At 55.7% G+C, this 24407-nt stretch overlaps 2 protein-coding genes and 1 pseudogene across 6 annotated transcripts; 2 read left to right on the forward strand and 1 right to left on the reverse strand.

Annotated features, from left to right (window-relative positions):
* The first annotated feature begins 3865 nt into the window (after positions 1–3865).
* Positions 3866–7881, forward strand: ARHGDIA (Rho GDP dissociation inhibitor alpha). 5 transcript variants are annotated; one of them, NM_176650.3, is made up of 6 exons: positions 3866–3912; positions 5432–5648; positions 5750–5833; positions 6180–6256; positions 6337–6400; positions 6519–7881. In NM_176650.3, exons 2-6 carry the CDS (start codon positions 5459–5461, stop codon positions 6716–6718), a joined length of 615 nt encoding a protein of 204 aa, NP_788823.1. In that variant the 5' UTR covers positions 3866–3912; positions 5432–5458; the 3' UTR covers positions 6719–7881. The 5 variants fall into 5 exon arrangements, with proteins under 5 accessions (NP_788823.1, XP_059733741.1, XP_005221068.2 ...); XM_059877758.1 differs by having other exon boundaries at positions 3868–4821; XM_005221011.5 differs by having other exon boundaries at positions 3868–3912; positions 5286–5648.
* A 2321-nt stretch (positions 7882–10202) lies between these two features.
* On the reverse strand, positions 10203–13849 carry LOC132343112 (proteasome assembly chaperone 3-like; annotated as a pseudogene).
* Positions 13850–13935: 86 nt separating this feature from the next.
* P4HB (prolyl 4-hydroxylase subunit beta) lies at positions 13936–23925 on the forward strand. Its single transcript, NM_001434990.1, has 11 exons — positions 13936–14136; positions 15218–15424; positions 16780–16913; positions 17048–17185; positions 20783–20887; positions 21060–21185; positions 21370–21570; positions 21689–21809; positions 21893–22074; positions 22160–22246; positions 23004–23925. The coding sequence occupies exons 1-11, from the start codon at positions 13986–13988 to the stop codon at positions 23082–23084; spliced, it is 1533 nt and encodes a 510-aa protein (NP_001421919.1). The 5' UTR covers positions 13936–13985; the 3' UTR covers positions 23085–23925.
* Positions 23926–24407: the final 482 nt, after the last annotated feature.

The following is a 24407-nucleotide window of genomic DNA, read 5'->3' on the forward strand; positions in this document are numbered from 1 at the left end:
ACTGTTAAGGTTCAAGGTATCCTTTCACAGCCCTCCCCAGCCTGGGTGCTCTGAGTGTGGCCATGCCACGTCAGGTCACATCTCTTAAGATTCTTTGCTCATCTGACAAAAGGTTCAAAACAGTGTCATCCCTCTCCCCGCTAGAAGTGTGTCACATTCCAAAAGGGTCTAGCTCCTGCCAGTCCAACCTGCACCTTCAGAAAGGATGGAGGGCAGGGACTCAATGTCAGTACTGGGGGTTGTGCTGCCATCCAGAGACAGTTGTGGGAGACTCGAAGGACCAGTGACCCTGGTCCTTCAACAAGACACTGCAAGGAGCAGAGACGATGATCCTATTATGAAGATATGAGCACAACTAATGCCATGTACAAAGCTCTAACCAGAAGTAAAACAATTCAGTACAATCAAGGGAAATAATATTTAGATCTTTAGTGATAAATTTGTTGGATTTCCCTGGTGGTACAGTGGATAGGAATCCCCCTGCTAATGTAGGGGACACGGGAGCAATCCCTGGTGCAGGAAGACCCACATGCTGGGGAGAAACTAAAGCCTGCGTGATGCAAGTACTGCAGACCGTGCACCTACAGCCATGCTCCCTAACAAGAGAAGGCGCCACAGTGAGAAGCTCATGCGTCACAACGAAGAGAAGCCCCTGCCTGCCACTAGAGAAAGCCCACAAGCAGCAATGAAGACCCCGTGCAATCAAAACTAAATACAAATAATTAAAAAAACAGAATTTGTTAATTTTCTTGATTAGTATTCCAAGTACTTACTGCTCTATAAATTACTACAAAACTTGGTGTGAAACACACATTATGGTCACAATTCTGATGGTCGGGGAGTGAGATGACACAGGTTTGCCTCCTGCCACAAAGCAGGTCTTCTGGGTCTTCAGCCCCCACTTTCAGATTAAGAAAAGCCACACCCCCAGACTCATCCTCACCTGAGTCCTGACCAGAAACCATGATGGGATGAGACTTTGAGGGGTCCTGGGAGGCAGTGTGTGGTAGAAGGCCACACATCATCCTATGCTCCTCTTCGCATTGAGAGGTGGAATCTAATCTGTTATGAAGTGATTTCTGTTATGATTCCTACTCACCTTGTGTGAAACTCGTGGGATTTAAGCTATATGAAGATATGTTAAGTAGTTAAAAATGGAGTCACACTGGCCAATGTGAACTTCCATGTTAGTTGTTTTGAAATGTCTGCTGTAGCACTGTATTTTAAGTGATAAACTAGGAGTATTACTTTAGATAAGAAGCTTGAAGGATGATGTTTGTCACTCAAAGAAAAAGAACTGTTAAGAGTCAAGACCCCTCCCCCTAGGGTTAACTGCTGCTCCTTAAGAGACCACTATGCCCAGTGACTTTGAAAACTCTTCCCTGGAGGAACCTACTCCACATTGTTGAGAGCTGTTCCAGCTATTTCGGACACTGCCAGAGGCCCTGCTGGAGCAGAAGGCAACTTCCCATTCATGTTTGTCTTGAGCCCTACTGCCCCGGGACCAAAGACGCTGCTCATGCTGAGAGGCCTCCTTCTCAAGCTTCTCCCTGTAGTGGTTCATTACCCCCTTGTCTTTGCTTTGTAATTGTGTGTAGTAAACTGAGTGATTTGTCAACTGAATGTTGGCTACTGTTTTATATATCTCTATTCCTAATTCTCACCTGCTCTTACTGCTGGGCCCTGCCCTTCCTTCAGGCATAGAAAACAGGTTTTTTGGAACATTTGTTTTTGAAGTTCCAGTGGCCAACATTCCGCAGGAGCCATATGGGAAGTCCTTGGGTCAACAGCCCAGGCTGAGCGCTATGCAACATGGTCATCTTTTTGTTGTTGTTTTCATTTTATCACCTCAAGCAACATATGGGATCTTAGTTCCCTGACCAGGAATTGAACCTGTTCCCCCTGCATTGGCAGCTCAGAATCTTAACCACTGGACCACCAGGGAAGTTCTGGAGTGGTTTGTTACATAGTGGTTTGTTACATACATGGCATGATGGTACCGCAGTTATTAACTCCCAAAGGACCTTTGTACTTAGAATATTGTGTGTAGAAATATTTATGGTGAAGTGACATTGAGGTTTGCTTCAGACTTACTCCATGTCGTACGGAGATGAGGGCACACCTGGCACAGGGCTGGAGGTAAGCTAGAGGGCACCTGTAAACGCTGATGGCAGAAACTCTGGGCTTCATATTCCCATTCTTTCTGCCTCCATCCATGTGGTGGGCCACCTCCAAGATGGCTGAATGGCCCAGCTCGTCTCCTTGTCCTCATGTCCCCATGCTCCCCTCCAGCCCTGTATTGAGGAAGCTCCACATGCCCAGCACAAGAGTAGAAACAAGGGCACCTCTCATACTAGGTTGTGAGGGGCACTGTGGCTTTGTTTTGGGCACTTACTGTTTCCCTGGCTTGAATTCTCTTTCTGAGGCCTCACGTGGGGAAAGCCAGCTGCCTTACAGAGAAGCCAGAAGCTGTGGGCAGCAGGGAACTAAATCCTCCAGCCAACAGCCTGTGAGGATCAGAGCCTCCTGCCCACAGCACGTGCATGAGCTTGGAATTCCTGCAGATCCTGAAACCAGGGCCCTGGCTCACAGTTCAACCACAACCTCACTAGACTGGAGCCAGAACCACCCAGCGGAGCTCTCCCTGATCCTTGGTAAAGACAGTGTATGTTGGTCGTTTTAAGCTGCTAAATTCCAGGGTTATGTTTTTACACAGCAATAGGTGACAGAGTTTGATAGTTTCAAAAAGCGCTTGGGTTGTCGAAAAACAGACTTTTGCTCAGTCAGCGATTCTGCAGTGTAGCACGACGCAGGACGAGTGCGGCCGGGTCTAGCGGCACGGTTTTCAGGTGCGCCAACAGGAAGCCTCAAAAGCGCGTATGGAATAAATACAATATTGGAATGCTCTGCCTTTGGCCAACTAAACTTTCTACATTTTAAGCTGACCATGTGACTCTTAGTTACAGAAAACTCGCAAATATTCCCCCAAACTTAAGACATTTCCAAAAGATATCAAGGTCAGTATTTCACATTAGGTTCTGTGACCTAAAATGCCCCCACCACACGCAATCCAGGGGTGTGTGATGACTTCGTTGTGAAGCATTTGAGGTCTTGCACTCCGCGAGGAGGTGAAGGAAGGAGAGTTGCATGCTAGACCGGCGTTGGCAGCGCAGGCTCCGCCAGGCTGGTTACAAATTATAGGCCCTGCTTGGGGCTGCAAAATGCTCGCTGGCTGAACGCGTGGGCATGTGTCCGACAGTCGCCACGCCTGGTGGCGTCTGGGCTAGGAGCTCCCAAAAGGGCGACGGCATGCTGACTTGGTCTGGAAGGGGAAAGGCCTGGAGAGAGCCATTTGGACACCCGTGGATGAACGTCCGACGATAACTTCCGGGAGGGCGAACAGCGGCGAGTGGGCGCGAAGGCCGCCTAAGGCCGGACAGCTGCCACTCGCTGACCCCGGCTCCTTGATGGGACCGGCTGTGCCGGCTCGTCCCCGCGGCGTGATGGCAGTGTGCCCTCGGAAGGAGAGATGCCCGCTGACGGAGACGCGCCCGTAACACAAGCGCGTCCCAGCACCTCGCAGACCGTCTCACTTCCCCGCCCCTTCAGCTTGCCGGCTGACTTCCTGGGGATACCCGGGACTAAGAGAAGCCTATGGCAAAGGGCACAGGAGCCCCAACCGGTAAGTCCCCTCTGCCGCGCTGCCCAAACGGACGCGCCCACGAGGCCGGCCCGCAAGATGGCGGCGGCGCGCTGCCCGCAGCTCCTCGCACATGCGCTATCCGCGGCCCGCCCAGCGCGAGCGGAAGTCGCGTGACCCCGGAAGTGGCCGGCAGGGCGCGCGCGGGCGGGGCAGCGACGTTCGTCATTCTGTGCGGGAGGGAGCGCGAGAGCGGCGCGGACGATCCTCCGGTGAGTGCGGGCGGCGGGGCCAGCGAGCGCGGTGGGCACGGCGAGCGAAGCGGCCGCGGGGAAGGAGGCCGGGGCCGCGCCTTTGTTCTCGCTTCCCGCCCCGCCCGCCAGTCCTGCTGGGGGAATCTGCGCAGGGCGGGGGCGGCATTGACAGCGGGCGGCGCCCCGGGCGCAGGGCGGGCCCACGTGCAATCGGGGGCGCGGGGATCTGGAGGCGGGGGCGCGTGTGCCGGGGGCGGGAGCCGGGGTCTGTGCAGACCTCTTTTGTGGTCTCTGCTCGTACTCGGCAGACCCCTCCTCGCTAGTGTGCGCGGATAGGGGCCAGGCGGGACGCCTCCTCCCCTGGGAGGTGAGGTCCCTGCGCCCCACCCTGCTTGCCGGGCCTCGCCTGGCCCAGATTGCAGGCCCTGCGGAAGTGCGGGCCTCGCCATCTCACTTAAATGATTTTGTCGCCTGCGGCCGCGCTTGGGTGACGTTAGGGCGTGAGCCTTCTAGAGGAATTCCAGAGGAAGCTGCAGGGAAGCTTGGAAAAACGAGCCGGCCCCACCCTGCCTGTGGCGGCCCGGCGGTTCCGGGTCCCCAGCGGCCCTTTTTAAGATAAGGTCCTCACGCACGTCCCGGCATTGGCTGTCTCTACTGGCAACCGGTGGCCCTGACCCACCTCCCACACCGCCGGGTCTAATCTGAGTTGGTTTCAGATACTCCTCAGGGATTCTACAGGGTGCGACGGTCATCCTTAGCGAAGGAAGTCCTGTGGCTGCCCCATCACTTCTCGCTTTGACACCACTGCTCTGGGCTCTTCTGGGGCCCGGGCGGAAGGAGGATCTTGAGACTACCCATCACATGGCTGTGCAGTTCCCAAATTCTAGGTCATAGACCCTCACAGTTAGAGATTGGTTTGTCGGACAGGTAGGGTCTTTTAGGCCATTTTAGGACTTACCTGTGGGACTTAGGCTAGCCCCGTCACCTGAGCTCTAGGGGAGCCCTGTGTTTGGGCTGGAGTGAGACATGACTGACCCATGTCCTGCACAAAGGCCTTGGTTTGTAGCTGGGGCGTTTTCGAAGGAACAGGATGGTCAGAGAGAACCCAGCAAAAGGGTTCCTTGAGGGGAGGGCCTGGGCAGCTCAGAACAGGAAGCAGCACTTGGTCCTGGTGCTTCCTGGTTGGACCCAGGTGCTGCTGCTTCCTGGGCAGCAGGGGAGCTGTGCCTGGTTTCCTCTGAGAGCAGGCTGCAGCTTTCATTTAGCTCTGGATGCTGGGGTGAGGTCCTGTGAGGTGGGCAGGGCGAGGAGGTGAGTGGCCGCTTTGGGCTTCAGGAGCCTGTGTCTGGGCCCTTTTTGAAGCTCTGGCCGTCACTGCCTTCCTGTTACAGAACGTGCACCTCCCCTTGGGCCCAGGTTGGGGGCTTGGCCACTTGCAGAGAGCTGTGCAGATCACCTGCAGGTCCTGCAGAAGGGCAGGCGGGGACACACTGTGGGTCCCTCCAGGCTGCCACAGCCCCTGCTACCCTGGTCACAGGTGTCTCACATCCAGCTAGAGGTGAGTATGGCTGAGCAGGAGCCCACAGCTGAGCAGTTGGCACAGATTGCGGCAGAGAACGAGGAGGACGAGCACTCAGTCAACTATAAGCCCCCGGCCCAGAAGAGCATTCAGGAGATCCAGGAGCTGGACAAGGACGACGAGAGTCTGCGCAAGTACAAGGAGGCCCTTCTGGGCCGTGTGGCTGTGTCTGCTGGTAAGTGGGCCCTGGTGGGGTGTGTGGACACCTGTTGCTTTTTTGCGTGTCTGCCACTATTTCCCCCACTGGCAGAGCTCTAACTTGCTGTCACTCTGCAGACCCCAATGTCCCCAATGTTGTGGTGACCCGACTAACCCTGGTGTGTAGTACTGCCCCGGGCCCCCTGGAGCTGGACCTGACAGGTGAGTGGCATCTCCAGGTTCCTGGCTGGGGCTGCCTGGCACCCTGCTGCTTCCCCTAAAAATAATTTGTTGAGGTGCTGGCACCCTCTTGTGGGGAGCCTAGGAAGTGCAACTTTTAATAAGGCTTTGGCTTTGGTATGGCCTGGGATTGGGGGGTGGGGTGTGTGTGGGTGTCTGGGTGTGTGGCCTGGGATGCCAAGGGGGGTGTGTGTATGTGTGTTTGGTGTGGTCTGGGATGCCAGGGTGTGTGTGTGTGTGTGTGTAGAGGGGCAGACAGAGCACCCCACCAGGGCCGGAGTGGCCTCCCTACCTGAACCTCCTAGTGTGGCATTCCTCTCAAACGCAGGTGATCTGGAGAGCTTCAAGAAGCAGTCCTTTGTGCTGAAGGAGGGTGTGGAATATCGGATAAAAATCTCCTTCCGGGTAAGGAGGAGGCTCAGGGGGGATGCTGGGGGCTCGGACTGGAGAGTCTGGCTGAGCCCCGCTTGGGTGCCTCCTTGCAGGTGAACCGAGAGATTGTGTCTGGCATGAAGTACATCCAGCACACGTACAGGAAAGGCGTGAAGAGTGAGTGAGGGTGGGCACCAGGGGGGAGGTGGCCACCCAGGGGCTCCAGGGGCGTCGGGAGGGAGCGAGGAAAGGCCCAGCTCAGCTCCCTGACGGACGCCCTCCCCGCACCCCGCAGTTGACAAGACCGACTACATGGTGGGGAGCTATGGGCCCCGGGCGGAGGAGTATGAGTTCCTGACCCCCATGGAGGAGGCGCCCAAGGGCATGCTGGCTCGAGGCAGCTACAACATCAAGTCCCGCTTCACAGACGACGACAGGACCGACCACCTGTCCTGGGAGTGGAATCTCACCATCAAGAAGGAGTGGAAGGACTGAGCCCCTGCCGGGAGGCGGGCAGGGCAGGCGGACGGAAGGACGGACGCGCCCCACCCCACCACCCCAACCCCCTGACCCCAAACCAAAGTGCTGACAGGGCCCGCCCACGCTGCCACCACTGCCCCTGGGCTGCCTCCTGGCTGGCCTGTCCCTCCTCTACCCTCCCAGCCCACTGGCCCCAGCCTCCTCGGTGGTCTAGTGTTGTTGCTGCTTCCGCCTGTGCTGTGGGGAGGGAGGCCTCGACCTCCCCTTCTGTATCCCTCGAGATTCCCCCACTGTCCTGACCCGACCTGAGTCCTTGGCACGGGAGTCAGGCATCGCAGTGGGGTTCAGGGTGCTCAGGTCCCCTGGGCCTTCTCTGTTACGTTACCTGGACTCCTGTCGCCCCCTTCCTGGTGGGGGTGGGGTGTACCGCATGGGGCCTCGTGGGGCCGGTTGTCCTCCAGCTTTCACTTCTCCCCGGTCAGCCCATCCATCACTGTCAGTAACGGTCTAACCATGATGCCTTAACATGTGGAACGTGTGCTGTGGGGGCGTCACTAACCTCTAACCCTGTGTCTGCATGAGCATGTGGTGTCTCCCTGCCCAGTCCCTACCCTGTCTGTGATCCCCGTGGCCCGGGAAGGCTTCTGGGATGTGCTGGTCCCTCGTCTGCCCTGGCCTGGCCAGGCCTGCGGGGACAGCTCCAGGGGCTTGGGAAAAGCCAAATTGCCAAAATTCAAAAGCGGCCTCCAGGGCCACCTGGGAGGCTGGGTGTCGTCACGCCTCTGCCTTCTTTGTCCCAGTGGGCAGTGCCTACAGCCCACGGCCCCAAGAGAGAGCCCTCGGCAGACAAAGCCAGTGGCCGAGCCTTACTTGTCCCTCCTGGCCCGCCGGCCTGGAGTCGTGTGCCTGGCCCGCCAGTATTTATTGCCTCCATATGTGCCGTCCTCTGGGCCCGCTGGTCTGCCCCTCTGCCCCCGGGCTCGGTGCCACCATCCCCAGCAGGCCCTCCCTGGACCCAGCCAGGACAACTGTGGGACCAAGCTTGCACCGCTGGAGCCATCCCCTCTGCCCCCACCCCACCCGACCCCACCCTCCCTGGTCAGGCCCGGGCCTAGAATGCACAGGCGCCTGTCCCTGCTTCTCCTTTTCTGACCGGGAAATAAACTTCCCCCTAAGGAGCCAGGGTGTCTGCTGCTCATCTCCTGGTGGGGAAGGGGAAATGGGGGCCCCGTTGCTCTGCTTCCCCGGGGCACCCGCAGGAGGGCCAGGGGCCAGGCGCAGTCACCACTGTCTGTGGCTGGTGAAGGAGAAGGGGGTTACAGCCCTTACTCAGACACATCAGCCCCCCAGGCTAGCGCTGTCCTTTTGGCTGGTGGGTTCTGCCGGGGAAAGGGGTCGGGGACAGTTGGGTCCAGTGGGGCATCCGGTGTCTAAAGTGACTCCTGCACACCGCTTGTGGGCCCTGTCTGAGCCTCTGAGAGGGAATGGTTCCAACCTCAAAAAAGGGGAACCATGCTGAAGACTTGGGAACAAATACAATGACTGGGTCCCAGGGAACCCAGGACAGGAACTCAGAGCTGGATGGGAGGATGGAGAAGTTGGCAGCAGGGCCAGTGGAGAGGGTGGCATGGAAGGCCAGAGGGCCAAAGGTGGGATTGCTGAGGCGGGGTGGATGGGAGGAGATGGGGACCCTCGCTGCAAGGAGGCATAGGAGAGTGCCTGGGGAGCCCTGAAGGACTGACTGCCGAGACACGCATGCACCGCTGCCAGTCCCGCTACTTGGCAGGGTCTCTTCAGGACCTTGGGGTGGCAGGGATGGTGCTGCCTCAGCAGCACCCCCAAGGGCACCCAGGAACTAAGACACCCCTTACCGACTGGACAAGGAGAGGGCATATACGAATCCCCAGTTCCATCCAGACAAAGTTGAGTCCATAAACCCCGTTTCATGGCTCAGTGGCAAAACTTTCAGGGTGAAATCTTCCTTTGTGCTCAGCTGGTGAGGAAAGTGTGTGCCACACCTAGGCTGCTGCTGTCTGTGTGCCCGCCCTGGCCACGCCTGCCAGAGGCTGCCACTTTTCTCAGTTCTTAGCAGCAGGGTGAGCCCTTCAAGGATTTATTGCCAGCTGGAGCAGACCAGGAAGTACCCTTTCATTCCCACCCCCGTGCCAGTGACCACATGCCATGCCAGGATGGCTCCCACAGGGCTGGTTACCGCCTGGCTTTCCTTACCCCAGGGCCCCTGTGCTAGGTACCAGGACAAACTGCCACTTTCTGCAGCAGCTGGCCCAAACATAAATCCAAGAGTCACAGTCACAGGGGACAAAGACCCTAACCAACCTCCTGGGACCACCAGCCTTAGGCAGGGGAAGACAGACTGCACAGCCCTGGGTTCCCAAGCCCAAGGCCTGTCTCACAAAACTAAGATGCCCATACCTCTGAAACAGCCCTACCTTTGGAGGCGAAAGGCTTCCAGGCAGCAGCTATAGTTTCAGCCAGCCAGAGGAGCCCCAGGGCCAGCCAGAGCCCCTCCAACTCTCCTGGTCCACTTCCTAAAATGTCCAGTGAAAATCTTCAAATCTAGGGTTCACCTGTGCTGTCAGCAATTTGGTTTATTGGGCAAGGGCTTTCAGAGGCTCTGGCAGGCCAGAAGGGCTAGTCATGCCATCTTGACTCTTGGATTTTCCAAGCTTGATTTTGATTCGTGAACTCAGACCCCAAGTGCCAGGTTGGACAGGCACCCTGCCAGCAGCCAGGACTTTGTTCTGGTTCCTCCCCTCGTGAAGGCTAACATGAGGTGGCACCTGTAGGACCTGCATGACGTGTCTCTCAGGTCCCAAGTCTAACCTGATCCTCCTGGTTCCACCCCAAACCCGTTTGTACAGCTCAGTGCTCCTGAGCCTGGCCTCCCCACCCTTATGAGCCAGCACCTGTAACCCTCTCCACTCTCTCCTGTCCATGGCCCTCAGCCATCCCCTACAGGGACCCTTCTTCCACTGAGGAGCATGGCGATGGGCACCAGGTCAGCGCCTTTCATGGACTACCCACCAGTTATTGCAGCTTACTAGAATCTTCATACTCAGCACTGTCATGCTTTACAATCCAAGTCCACTTCAGTCTACCACGGCCTCCCTCACCACTGCACCTGGTTCCTATATCCCACCTGTGTCTCAGCTCATCTGTGTGCAAACCTCTGTGGCCCATAGCACAGCCCTCGGCCCCGTGCTGCTGCTCCACAGTAGAAATCTGCAAGTAAAGAGGATTCCTGGGTGTTCATGAGCTTGCTGTTAATACCTCCAGTTGGGTTAAAAAGGAGTTATTTTATTCTGAGAATGCGCTTGCTTTTTTTTTTCTTCACACCATGTGGAATGCAGCATCTTAGTTCCCTGACAAGAAACCCAATCTGTGTCCCCTGAGTGGAAGCCTGGTCTTAGCCATTGGATCACCAGGGAAGTCCAGAGAACTTTTTGGAGGGGGATATGCATTTATTTTTAATAAAAAAATTTCCCCCAACAATTGAGGGCCATGACTCATTCTGTCAATTCTCACACGGGTGTGGCTGCCTGGACCTGGGGAGGACTCGAAACTTTCTCAGGACATGTTTCCTGTCCTCCCTCTGCAGGGGGACGCCCGCTTCCAAACCAAGGTCAGCCTGAGGTGTCTGTATTTCTTCCAACTTCAAGGGCCAAAGCCAGAGAGAGCTCCTGCTAACTAAAGGAGGATCTTCAAATCCTTGAGAGGGTGTCTGAGTTGCCACATGGCCCTCCTGGAGAGCAGGGGTGACCATGCCAGCGTCACCACACCTGGCATGTCTGGATCACCTCCTTCAGAGCCATCACCACCTCCATGCTCTTGTCCTTCATGTCCAGGGCGAGGAGAACTCTCCAGCTTCTTGAGACACAAATGCCACCAGGTTCTTTGCGAAGACATGGATGAGAGGCCCATCCTTCCCGAGGAGGACTTTCGTGGTCAGCACAGGCTTGCTGATGTCACTAGTCACATTGCTGGGTTCCAGGGAGACCAGGGTACCCATCTTCCCCAACTGGGTCACCACCACCAGGATGTGACTGCTAAACGCCGTGCAGGCCCCTGGGTGGGGACTCCACACACCACTGCAGTCTTCTCTTTGGATATCACCGATGGTTTACCTTCCATAGCTGAGTCTGCTCAATGGCACCCAGCCACCCGCCACGCTGCCTGCGCTCACCATGCCCAGAGAACTCAAGAGTAGTCTTTATCAAACACTGATCACTCAGTTGTTTAACCAGTGAGCACCTTCTCTGGGTGTAAGAGACCCCTGGAGGTCATCCTGAGCCGACTGTGCTGGGTTCAGAGATGCCAGAGCCACAGCTACCAGGTGGGTAGGCTCTGCCCTCCAAGGACACACTCAGTTCAGGGCATTGGCGTGACAGTGACCATGGCTTCATCACCTCTTCCTAGAGTTGCCCTTGAAAGGCCTGTGAGTGGCCTTAGGAAAAAGACACTAGCCCTTCCCTCAGGGCCAAGGCCTGCAGAGGTGCACACTGAACCTGGCCTATGTTCTGGGGGACAGGCTGCACCCCTGCACCTCACCCAGCTATTTTACCAGCCCCAGAAACTGGAGACCTGGGGCTATCACCATACCTGGCCTCCCTCCCGCTTTTTGGGAAGCCCGCTTCCCTGCTCCTGCACAGGTCAGTGCACAGGTTGATTCATGATGGGTAACTGTGCTTTGAGAAGGTCCATCAATGCAGACAGAGCATGAAAGCATCATGCCCCCGCCCACGCCGGAGCCCCGGTGAGGCCCTGGTCCTCACAGAAGGATGACTTGGCTGTGTCCATCTGGGCTGCACAACAGTGGCTCTGTCATCACCTGCATCAAGACGTGTCCCAGTTGCCCTTGGTTTTGACCAGGGAGTTCAAATTGAACCACAGTAAGGCTCAACCATCACCAGCAGCTCAGATCCTGGCTGTTCTGCATCTGGTCTGTTCTCCCCTTGGTTCCAGTAGTCTCAACTATTTACCACATGCTATGAGGCCAAGTGGGAGAAGGCAATGGCACCCCACTCCAGTACTCTTGCCTGGAAAATCCCATGGATGGAGGAGCCTGGTGTGCTGCAGTCCATGGGGTCGCTAGGAGTTGGACACGACTGAGGACTTCACTTTCACTTTTCACTTTCACGCATTGGAGAAGGAAATGGCAACCCACTCCAGTATTCTTGCCTGGAGAATCCCAGGGACGGGGGAGCCTGTGGGCTTCCATCTATGGGGTCACACAGAGTCGGACACGACTGATGTGACTTAGCAGCAGCAGCAGCATGAGGCCAAGCTCCCTCCAAAGTGTCACCAAGTATATCTTCATTCTGTTAGCTGAAAAAACTATAAAGTCCCCAAACTTAGGTATCTAAACTCAGATTTCATGAGTGCCTCTGAAATCGAGATGTGATACAAAGATCCCTTGTCTCAGGCCCCAAATTGTGGTCTGTAAAACAGTCATGGCAATCACAAAAACGTGGTCAGATTGGGCAGGAGACATGAGGCAGTTCCCACCGGTTCCCAGAGAGCAGAGCAGACCTGTGATGCTTATTATGAGCCAGGCCTGCTGCTCAGCAGGCCAGCACCCAGGCCAGAACACGGAAGTGGGCTGGAGGCTGCAGACACATCATTCACGGCCTTTTGTTTTGGGAGGCCCAGCTCCAGTAAAGTACCCCCCAGGAGGTACAACCACTTCCTCCTGATTCTTGCTCTACTGGCACTGGCGGAGGGGCACAGAGAACCTGATCTTGACCTTCCGAAATTCATATTCTAGAAGGAATACTGCATAGGATATGAGAACACATGCCCTCAGGAGCAAGGTGTCAACAAATGCAAACTCTCTAAAGTACAAAAACATACTTTTTCTGTTTTACCATTTTTAAAACCAAGATGTTACTATAGCCAACGTGTACATTTAATGTAGCAGTGTCTCCCTCCTGCCAAGTTATTAAATCGATGATGAGTCTTAGTGGGGGTGGCATTTCATAAAAGGAAGTGAACACAAATGAAGAGAGTGTCGACGGGGTTGGGGGTTGGGCTTTGAGCCTTTGAGGGCAAGGCGCTGCTCCGTCCAGAATTGCGTCGCCGGACAGAAGCTAACATTCCGGCCACGCATGTTATTTTAAATGCTCTGAAGCCACATTAAAGAAAAAGAAATATGAAATTTTAATACTTTCACTTAACCCAACAAAATATTCCAACGTATCCATACAAAAAGTCATCGAGGAAATATCGTACACTTCTCTTCCATCCTCAATCTGTGTGTTCACTGTGTGTTACACTCACTCCGGGTCACACTGCCCGGTCGCATTGTAGAGCTCGGTGATAGTGGCCGCTAGCCAACCCCGTGGCGGACGGCACAGGTTTACCCGGTCGCCTGAAAGCTTCCCGGAGGCCGCTTCGTGGGAGGCAGCCTGTAGGAAGACAGGGAGGTGCCCACAGTGGACGGTGCCGGACCGGAGCCTCTCACCAGGCGAGTGGCCCCATTCCGGGCACAGCCCCGGTGGGCGTTGCTGGCTCCTCCATTGCATTCCGCGTGGGGCCGTCCCCGGCCCCCCGCGCGCTGCCCCTGCACCGCGCTCTGCCGCCACCAAGTAGCGCCATGGCCACTCAGGGAGGCTACCCCGGCAACGCCCGCACAAGACACCAGCCGTCACGGCAGGAACCGCACGGGCCTCACGCGCGCCGGAAGCGCGTCAGCCCAGCTTCCGGCCTGCAGAGCCGGGGGGCGGTGTCAGGTGGGGATACGCGGTCCAGTCAGAAAGCAACACGAGGGGTTTCGGAGGCGCAAGCGTGGCTCCGCCCCTCAGCTGAGGAATCCTCCCCACTGCCACGTTCGACAAAGGATCGCGCGGGGAGCGCGCATGTCTTGGCCAATCAGGAGCCGCAGAACCCGGGTCCCCGAAGGTAGCAGCCATTCCAGGCCCGGGGAAGGTGTATGAGAAAACCACCAGTCACAAGTCGAGAGAGAGAAAGTTCTTCTCCAGGAGCCAATGAGATGCCGGGGACGAGTGCGAGCGCGAGCTCCTCGACCAATCCCGGGCGAGGGCGAGGGAGGTGCTTGTAGCAATTCCGAATCCGGGGCCGTGACTTGTGTGGGCCCCCAATGCGAGTGCAGCGGAGGCGGGCCCCGGACCCCCCAGGCCAATCGGAGGTGGGCACGGGCGGGCGCGCGCGCGGCGGCCGGACTTATAAGAGCAGGACGGGCGGCGCGCGCTCTCGTGGCCTGCTGTCCTGGCGGCGCCAACTGAAGCGCCGCGTCTGTGCCGACATGCTGCGCCGCGCTCTGCTCTGCCTGGCCCTGACCGCGCTATTCCGCGCGGGTGCCGGCGCCCCCGACGAGGAGGACCACGTCCTGGTGCTCCATAAGGGCAACTTCGACGAGGCGCTGGCGGCCCACAAGTACCTGCTGGTGGAGTTCTGTGAGTGCCTCCAGCTCGTCCATCCGTCCGGGCCGGGCCTCGCGGCCACTCGCGGGATAGAAACGAAGCAGGGACAGAGGAGGGAGCAGGGGCACCGGGGTGGACTGGGGGACGGAGAGGGGCTGGAGGATGGGGGACCTGGGCGCACTTCCCCACGCTTCCTTCCCTGGCCCCGCCAGAGATGAGTTGGAGTCTAAAGGGGTGTCAGCGGGCCACCCCTAGACGCGCTGACTTCTATCCCCTGGAGAGGCCCATCTGTAAGCGGAAACAGCTCACAGACTTGCTGTCAGCGTCCCTACGCTGCCCGCGTCCTGGGGGCATCCCTCGTGCCCAGCTGGACCTTGATATGATGACCGAGGGCAGACATCCTGGATGTGCCTTTGTGCCTGACGTCCACATGGCAGGATCCCTCTGTTAGCCTAAGGAAAGTAGGGTCGACTCTATGAACTGCCACAAATACGAAGGACTATGCAAGGGGTAGCCTCCGAATTGCTCACCTGGACCAGTTCCCGGAGAGCACTGCCCCTGCCCACACCACCGTTCACCAGGGACAGCTGTCTTCTGATGAACAGTGTTGCCCACCAGAATCCAAAACCTTTGTTTGTGTTCGTAAGTGTATGAGCCCTGACTATCTCAGGTGGAAATCTTAGGCCCAACATAGCCACTAACCTGAGTTGAGAGAGAATCTAAAGAACTTGTGTTAGATGTGAGTCTCTGGCTAGTGTTCACAGATGTGTGTCTCATAGTTATGACTCGTCAGTAAATATACAGCAGCCATGGCTTTAGCTTTAGCTTCTTAATTTCTCTGGTTCCAAAAGGGAAATTCTAGGACCCGACTGCATTAACTGCCTACAGGTAGTAGGAAGTTATTAACCATTGAAGATGAGGGAGAGTAGGAACCAGTGGTTTGTCTTTCGTACCCCCTGTCTAATACTGCTCAAGAGCATCCACAGCCCCTGCATTCAGAGGGGTTATCCTGGTGCAGAAATAAAGATTTCACGGAGGGCGGTACCAAAGGAAAAGGGAAGGGAGGCGGTGGAGTGGGTCGGTGCTGCTTTCTAGGTCTTGCTTTCTCTCCCAGACGCCCCATGGTGCGGCCACTGCAAGGCTCTGGCCCCGGAGTATGCCAAAGCAGCTGGGAAGCTGAAGGCAGAAGGTTCTGAGATCAGACTGGCCAAGGTGGATGCCACTGAAGAGTCTGACCTGGCCCAGCAGTATGGTGTCCGAGGCTACCCCACCATCAAGTTCTTCAAGAATGGAGACACAGCTTCCCCCAAAGAGTACACAGGTGAGAACGCGGCGCTGTCCTTTCCTTGCCAGTAGACAGGGTCTTGGAAGATAACAGGTATGGAGGAGAAGTTGTTCTCCGACTGGGTTCTAGGGTCTAGTTCAGCCTCAGGGTTGTGTGAGGAACGTTCTGTCAAGTGGAGAGGGTCATCCCACAAGGTGGCTAGCCGGCTGAAGTTGGTCCTTAGGTTGACCAGTATGGGGGTCGGGGGAGGCTGAGCAAGTGGAACAACACGTTTCAGCCTTTGCTCACTCTCTCGTGTGCCTGCCACCAGGGCAGGTGTGAGGGCCTTTCACAGAGGAGGGGCAGACAGAGATCAGCGGGTACCAAGCTGGGGCTTGTGGCGGTCGTGGTAGAGCTCAAATCCAAGCCTAGCTGCACCGGCCCCTCCCTCATTTGCTGCTCAGCCGCCGCCTCTGTGTAGCCCAGTCGGTACCGGTGACAAAAGGGGAATCTTTGTCTGTGAAACTGGTTCTGTGGCTTATCCGCACGAATCCTTTAGAGCAGCCCGTCTTGTTCATTCTGACATCAGCTCTGATCTCAGTAGGCTGCTGTTCTGTTGCTCCCACTTTTACTTGGGTTCACTTTTGGAATGGGAGTGCCATATGCAGAATTAACCACAATCCTGTCACTAACACTGAGGTCTTGTAGATGAGAAAACTCTTTTTGACTCCTCCTGTAACTGATAGCACAGCTTTTATTAATTTTAGGCAGAGTCCTTTTAAATGTGAGATTTGGCAACCCTATTCCAAGTCAGACTATGTAGTCACACAAGGGGATAAAGGGCAACTGGTCTCAGTCTTGGGAGGAGCAGATTTTTTCCTTCTCGTTTGATCTGCCGTGATGGTGTACCTGGGCTGATCTCTTCTCCTGCCAGTCCAGGAGGTGTGTAGGTTGAGGACACCTGACCAGTCTGGGTGCACGAGGCAGCAGAGCCCAACCTGCTTTTTCAGGGGAAAGCTAGTCTCGAGGCTGTCTTGCTAAGCAGCCCTTTCTTCCAACCCTACCACATCGCTAAATAAGACGAAGCCTGGTGTGAGACCACTTGGGGTAAAGTACTCATGTGTTTAGTGAATTTAAATATCAAGGAAAATTTACAAGATGCAAAAGTGATTTATGATCTGTTATCCAGAGGTCACTGTTGTCTTCCCTTTCTTTAAACACATCCACAGTTTCCCATATACACATACAAGCCTTTTTAACCTTGGAATTCGGGTAGGTATGTAGACAAGATTCCTTTCCTTACGGCAAGGTGATGTTTTGCTCTGGTTTTGGCAGAGAGCTTGGATAAGGATAGGTGGGGAGGGTGGGTGCATCCCCGATATCAAGTGGACCCTGCCTGTGTTTGGGCACAGCTGGCCGAGAAGCGGATGATATCGTGAACTGGCTGAAGAAGCGCACGGGCCCCGCTGCCAGCACGCTGTCCGACGGGGCTGCTGCAGAGGCCTTGGTGGAGTCCAGTGAGGTGGCCGTCATTGGCTTCTTCAAGGTAGAGGCTCGTTAACTTCACCCTGGGTCTTCCTCCCACCTGCCATGACCTGGGCACTGTGGTGTCCCCCATTGCTGACCAGGGTAGGGGTCCTCAGTGTTGGGACGGTGGTCACCTCTGCTTCTTCTCTCCAGGACATGGAGTCGGACTCCGCAAAGCAGTTCTTGTTGGCAGCAGAGGCCATTGATGACATCCCCTTCGGGATCACATCTAACAGCGATGTGTTCTCCAAATACCAGCTGGACAAGGATGGGGTTGTCCTCTTTAAGAAGGTGAGTGCGGGGACTTCCCTGCTGGTCCAGTGGTTAACTGTCTCAGCTCCCAAAGCAGGGGGCCCAGGTTTGATCCCTGGTCAGGGAACTAGATCCCACATGTTGCAACTAAGACCTGGTGCAGCCAAATAAATATTAAAAAAAAAAAAAAAAGAAGGTGAGTGCGCTCCCCCCTCTCCGTGGTGGGGAGTTGAAGTTCCGGGCCTTTGAGGACCTTGCCCAGGTGGCGCTGGCTGCTGGACTGCGGCCCGCCTGTTATCAGGGCCCGTTTTGCAACGTCAGGTAGTAGGAGCCTCTTAGACTGTGGCCTTCAGCCCTTCTGCTGTGGGCCCTATGTCCAGCTTCTGTGTTGGCCCCATTGTGATGTTTTATGCAAGCCAAGTAGCTTCAGAGAATTAGCTTTTTAAAGGAAAGCTGTGGTGAGACAGACGTGATAAAGTTTAGCGTTTTAACCACTTTGAAGTTTTCGGTGGCATTAATTACGTTCGTGGTAACATGCAGCTGTCACTTCTGTTTCCACGGTGGGGTATTAGTGGCATGTGTTCCCACTCTGTTGCAGAGCTGGGCCTTTAGGCTTCTGCAGGCTCCCCTGGCCCCATGTCTGTTATGCTTGGTCATGAAGGGGCCGTGTGTCTCTTGACTTCTCTGCACTCTTGCTAGGACACAGCTGGGATTGGTGTTTGTGCACAGCAGTTGGTGGGTGATTGGGGTCTCTTTTTTATCTTAGCCACCAGATAGTGGGTCTGGGGCTGGCCAAGCATGCGTGCCCTTGGGACACAGCTGTCCCTGGATTGGGTAAGAGTGGAGGAGGAGGGAAGGCTATGACGGGGGGAGCTGGCGCTGGAGCTGCATCTTCAGGGAGAGGGGCTAGGCCTTGGACTCCTGTCCTGTTTTGTTCCCAGGGTTAGAAGGTAGTTGTAGCATTACAGCAAAGTGGTGAACTGAGTGATCAGAAAGGACACAGTGTTGGGGGGCCCAGCCTCCCCACTGTGTGCACTCCTGGGTGGGGCACTGCTGAGCCTCTAGCATCTGGGCTAGGGAGGGCAGCACTCCCAGGTGCTCTGGGTTCTGGGGTAGCTTGCTTTCAGCTATTTCTGAAGTCCTTTCCTCTTCCTCAAAACAAGAGGTATTATATACATTCTCTTCACTCAGTAGCCATCCTCACCCCATCCCTTAAAGGGAACAGAATTGCTAAATTAGTTAATTGTCTTCCCAAAGGTTCCCAGGAAACTGTTACTAACAGCTGATTAGGAGAAGACCCAGCCAAGTTGGATGGAGTTGAGTGGAATGAAGGTCCTGGGGGCCTTGAATAGAATGTCTTGGGTGCGTCCTACAGTCCTGGGTGAAGGATGGGGAGATTCAGGCCTGTGGCGCTTGCAAACCCCTTTTCATCAGCTTGATCCACACCGTCCTTTTCTATTACTCTTGAGATCTGGAGTGGCACTTGTCACACTGGATTGATGCTGGTTCTGGTGATCACATGTCCTTGAAGGTTAAAAAGGATGATTCTTTGTTCTACAAACACTGTAGTCATGGTTGCTCATCTCTTCTCGGCCTCAAGTCTCTGGTATCTACGCGGGGAGAAGGGGAACAGTGAGGGGGGCTTCCCTCTTCCACTTGCTGGCTTCTGGCAGCCATGCTGGAATGTCATGCTGCCTTGGGCAGTTGTGAGCCTGGCAGAGCCCATGGGCTTTGTGCTGAGGAGTCAGTTGGGGTCACAACTGCAGTCGGGCAGACAGCTCTACGGATGGGAGGAAGAAGGTGCAGATTCCCCTCGGCCCACTGTCCCCATTCTCCGCCTTTAGTGTTGCTTCAGGCTGTTTGCCGAGTTCCTGAGTGTGAGCAGGGTCTTCTGTGTGGGCAGCCTTGAGAGATGGGGCTCCCAAGAATGGCCAGCTGCCACTTGCAGCTCTGAGTCCGAGTCCCAGCTTGGGTCTGCTTGGACCACTGGTTCGAGAGCTGATCGTCCTGTGTCTTTGTTTGGTGTTTACTTTGTTTTTCTCTTTCATCTTAGAAGCCAGGGGCTTAAGAGTGGGGGTGGGGCCTTATTTTTGTGACATTTTCATTGCAGCCTGGTGGGGTGGCTTCTGCCCAGGGCCCCAAGACCTCCTGTGGCTGTCCCCAGATACATAAGGGCTGTTTGCTGTTTGTTTTTCACCAAAGGAGACACTGAACACAGTGTAACGTGGCATCATTACCTCGACCAAGGTCGTGTCTCAGTAGAGACACGGCGGTTTTGGGGGAGCAGGGATGGCTGTCTGCCTCTTAATGGGAGATCTGCTTTATGCCTGATGGAGCCTGGCCGTGGCCAGCCTCTTGCCTCCATGTCCTTCTTGTCTCTCTGCACCTTCCCATCACGGGTGTGGGGAAGGCAGAGCCAGCTTCAGCTAGTGGGGTGGGAATGGGAAGTGGCTAGTTACTTTGGGAAAATGCAGAGGGAAATGGCCGGGCAGGGAAGGTGAGTGATTTCTCTCTGTAGGTCCCATCTGAGTTCACACAGGTGACGGGAGGCTCACTGACCAGCCGCACAGGCTGAGGCACCGCTCGGCCTCCTCGCAGGGAGCTGTGTCTGCCCACCCATCTGGAGCTGGGACCACACCTCTCAGCTCTATGGCCGCAGCCTTTGCTTTTCATGGCTCCAGGACTTTGAAACTCTTTTTTAATAGATTATTGGAGCTCCCAAAGACCTTTTTTTTTGGTGTGGAATACCTACCTATTTTTATTGTGTTAGACATGTTAGAACTGAGAAATAAAAAAAAAAAACCCTGTTCGTTCTAAAATAACAATAATACATATTACATGTTATCAAAAGAGATGTTTTGGGGGGGAATTCCCTGATGGTCCAGTGGTTAGGAATCCATCTGGGATTCAGTCTCTGGTCGGGGAACTGAGATCCCACAAGCTGCATGGTGTGGCCAAAAAAATAAATAAACATTTTTATGAAAATTTTTTCCCAGTGTTTTCATGGCCAGAGTGGTGGTTTAGATTTCTGTTGGTCTCTAATGTTTGTCCGAACAGAGGACAGCTGGGTTTTCCTGTTTACCTTCAGTCTGACGCAGTGTCACACGCCGTACTACATACTCTGGGGGGGAATGCATGACAGGGCACCTGCCGTCTGAGCGTGGTTGTGAAAATCGGTCTGACCTTGCGGCCGCCCTGGAAGGGCCTTGGGTCCGCAGGGGTGAGGCCCACAATTGGAGGGCTGCAGTTTTGGGGACTTGACAATGAGGGAGTCCCCTGGCACCCCACCCAGGACATGGGGCTCTCATGGCTTGTCAGGACCGTGCCGGGCACGGTCTGAGCCAGCTGCTGCGGTCTCAGCCTGCGGGAGGCTGCCTGCCGGTGTTCATGGGAGCCTTTGTGCACTGCTGGTGACCTCACTGTGGCTAGTGCCCAGAGGGTGTGTCCAGCAGCCATCAGCTGGTTTGCTTTGGATGGAGACGTGTGTCCTGCCGGCCTCCCCCCGCCCCCCAACTGCTGTCACAACCCAGACAGGAAACTGAGGCTGTAGACTGCCTTCCTGGCCATGGTCAGCTGGCCAGGGCCACAGGGGGCTTTGTGGAGAGCCTTGGCACCCACGCCTTTCTCTGTCCACAGTTTGACGAAGGCCGGAACAACTTTGAGGGGGAGGTCACCAAAGAAAAGCTTCTGGACTTCATCAAGCACAACCAGTTGCCCCTGGTCATTGAGTTCACCGAGCAGGTGTGTCTCTGTTGCTGATCTTGCCCCAGGTGGGGAGGGTCCTGATGTTTGGTCCTGGGGACCCTGACTTACAGAGACCAGGTGTGTGGTGGCCTTGGGGCCAAGGAGAGAATAGCCCGTGTCGATAGCTTGGTTTGTGTCCCAGACCAAGTAACCTGTGTTTCCAACGCAGACAGCCCCGAAGATCTTCGGAGGGGAAATCAAGACTCACATCCTGCTGTTCCTGCCGAAAAGCGTGTCTGACTATGAGGGCAAGCTGAGCAACTTCAAAAAAGCGGCTGAGAGCTTCAAGGGCAAGGTGTGTGCTCCCTGTGGCCCGCAAGCTGCTCAGCACCCCTGGATCAAAGGCTGATCAGAGGGTTCCTCCTGCCTTGGGACAGCCTGTTTTAGTGTGGGGGTCCCAGTTGTTGGGGAGTGGGCAGCAGGGAAGTCTAGGGAGCCCTCATTGTGCAGTGCCATCAACATGCCTTTTCTCTCCCAAGATCCTGTTTATCTTCATCGACAGCGACCACACTGACAACCAGCGCATCCTGGAATTCTTCGGCCTAAAGAAAGAGGAGTGCCCGGCCGTGCGCCTCATCACGCTGGAGGAGGAGATGACCAAATATAAGCCAGAGTCAGATGAGCTGACGGCAGAGAAGATCACCGAGTTCTGCCACCGCTTCCTGGAGGGCAAGATTAAGGTGCGGACCTTGTCTGGGGTCAGGGTGCTGAGGATCCTTGGGGCGCACAGAGCAACTAGGTGGCAGAGGGGTCCCCAGGCAACTGTGTGTGCCTGACTCTTCTCTACTCACCCTCTAGCCCCACCTGATGAGCCAGGAGCTGCCTGACGACTGGGACAAGCAGCCTGTCAAAGTGCTGGTTGGGAAGAACTTTGAAGAGGTTGCTTTTGATGAGAAAAAGAACGTCTTTGTAGAGTTCTGTAAGTGAAGCCCTCCACTCCTCTGGGCTTGCTGGGGCGGGGTACTTCCCAGCCCAGCGAGACGCAGAACAGCTTTCTTTCAGATGCCCCGTGGTGCGGTCACTGCAAGCAGCTGGCCCCCATCTGGGATAAGCTGGGAGAGACGTACAAGGACCACGAGAACATAGTCATCGCCAAGATGGACTCCACGGCCAACGAGGTGGAGGCGGTGAAAGTGCACAGCTTCCCCACGCTCAAGTTCTTCCCCGCCAGCGCCGACAGGACGGTGCGCCCACCACTGAGGGGAGTGCGGAGGAGTTGGGGGGCTGTCGGGGGGACCGCATCTCACATTTCATCCCCGCTTCTTACAGGTCATCGACTACAATGGGGAGCGGACACTGGATGGTTTTAAGAAGTTCCTGGAGAGTGGTGGCCAGGATGGGGCCGGAGATGATGACGTAAGTAGTCATTGGACCTGGCGGGCTGTGGGGCGTGCTGCCACGCAGTGCTGCACGGGGTGGGGTGTGAGATCGGAAGGGTCTTTAGGCGCCACTGTTTGCTCAGGAACCTTCGCAGGCACATCTAGCATGTTCTCTGTCAGCTGAGGTGCTCTGCCCAGCGTGAGCTCGGCCCTCTCTACATCAGCTGGGGGGAGTGGAGGGGATAGCAGAAGTGCATCTGGGCCAAGAGGGTGGGGCTGGGTCGGGTGGTGGAGGGAATGGTCAGTTCAGGCCACAGGGTCCGCCCGGAAGTGCAGCGATGTGGGACGAGGGGCAGACCGGCTGCAGGGTGCAGTGGGGGCAGTGAGGACCGCCAGGGCCGAGTGCGCTGCTGGGATTGGTGGGCTGTCACCAGCCCCTTGAACTCTAGGACTTGAGGGGTGGACATGACACACCAGTGGCTCCCTGCTCAGTCTTCATACTTGTGCCATGGATGGAGTAGGCCCAAGTACTCACCCGCTTGACAGCATGGGGTGAACTCCCAGAGCACCAGTTCTCCTTCCACCCTATATTGTGGGCAGGAGCCCCCATGCCTCACTGTCGTCCAGAAGCCACCCCACACATCTACGCATCTGCTCATAGAGACCAAAGGTGGCTGCTTGTGTCTGAGCGCCAGACTGGTCCCTAGTCCTTGGCATGGTCCCTAGTCCATGGCCTCAGCAAGCTGGCCCAGCCTGGACTACTCACAACCCTTCCTTTCCATCATATGTCCCAGGATCTAGAAGATCTTGAAGAAGCAGAAGAGCCTGATCTGGAGGAAGATGATGATCAAAAAGCTGTGAAAGATGAACTGTAACACAGAGAGCCAGACCTGGGCACCAAACCCGGCACCTCCCAGTGGGCTGCACACCCAGCAGCACAGCCTCCAGACGCCCGCAGACCCTCCCAGCGAGGGAGCGTCGATTGGAAATGCAGGGAACTTTTCTGAAGCCACACTTCACTCTACCACACGTGCAAATCTAAACCCGTCTTCCTTTGCTTTTCAACTTTTGGAAAAGGGTTTATTTCCAGGCCAGCCCAGCCCAGCCCATCTTGGTGGGCCTTTTTTTTTAAATCGTGATGTACTTTTTTTGTACATGGTTTTGTCCAGAGTGCTCGCTAAAATGTTTTGGACTCTCACGCTGGCAATGTCTCTCATTCCTGTTAGGTTTATACTATCACTTTAAAAAAATTCCGTCTGTGGGATTTTTAGACATTTTTGGACGTCAGGGTGTGTGCTCCACCTTGGCCAGGCCTCCCTGGGACTCCTGCCCTCTGTGGGGCAGAACCAGGCAAGGCTGGACGGGTCCCTCACCTCATGCGGTATTGCCATGGTGGAGCGTGGCTCCTGCATCATTTGATTAAATGGAGACTTTCCGGTCTCTGTCACAGGCCGCTCCCCAACCGTGAGTGGAGGGTGTGGCTGGGCCCAGGACAAGCCCAGCAGCCCCCTCCTTCCCCAAGCCAGGGTCCTTATTGCTCTGTGATGTCCAGGGTGGCCTGAGGCCTGTGCCAGGCAGAACCGGGACCCTTCGTTTCCAGGCTGGGAGACAGCCAAGGATGCTTGAGCTGAATCACATGTTGACAGTTCTTCAGGCATTTCTACCACAATATTGGAATTGGACACATTGGCCAAATAAAGTTAAAATTTTCTGCCTTTTGTCGTCTCTGCCTTACAACTTCTAGGCACGGGGATGGGGGTTGGAATTCCGACATTCTAGGGAGAGGAGGTGAGCTTGGGGCTGCTCTTGTTGAGCCATCTCATTTTTTTTGGAGCGTGGCAGACACCCAGAAGCATGTACACATCCCATGGGCGTGGAGCTGTCACTGCGTGGAGCTGATCCCACATGTAACCTAGTGCACGTGGTCGGGGTAGGGGGAGGGCTGCCTCCTGGCCCTACTCCTATGCTATCCAGCTGGGGGTCTGCAGCTTTACCTGCTGTGGGCACCCAATGGTCACAGCACGGATTCTGCCAACATGCCACGTCAGGACATGACAGCAAGGGGAGCACAGGTCTGTTGTGCAAGAGTATCCCCAGCCCCTGCAGCCTAGAGCCACTGCAGCTTTGGATGAGAAATCGGGGGCATTCAGACTTCAAGATTGCTGTACTCAGAGACTACCCTGGTGGTCCAGTGGCTA

The sequence above is a fragment of the Bos taurus genome, chromosome 19, assembly GCF_002263795.3.
Source record: "Bos taurus isolate L1 Dominette 01449 registration number 42190680 breed Hereford chromosome 19, ARS-UCD2.0, whole genome shotgun sequence".
Taxonomy (NCBI): Eukaryota; Metazoa; Chordata; class Mammalia; order Artiodactyla; family Bovidae; genus Bos; species Bos taurus.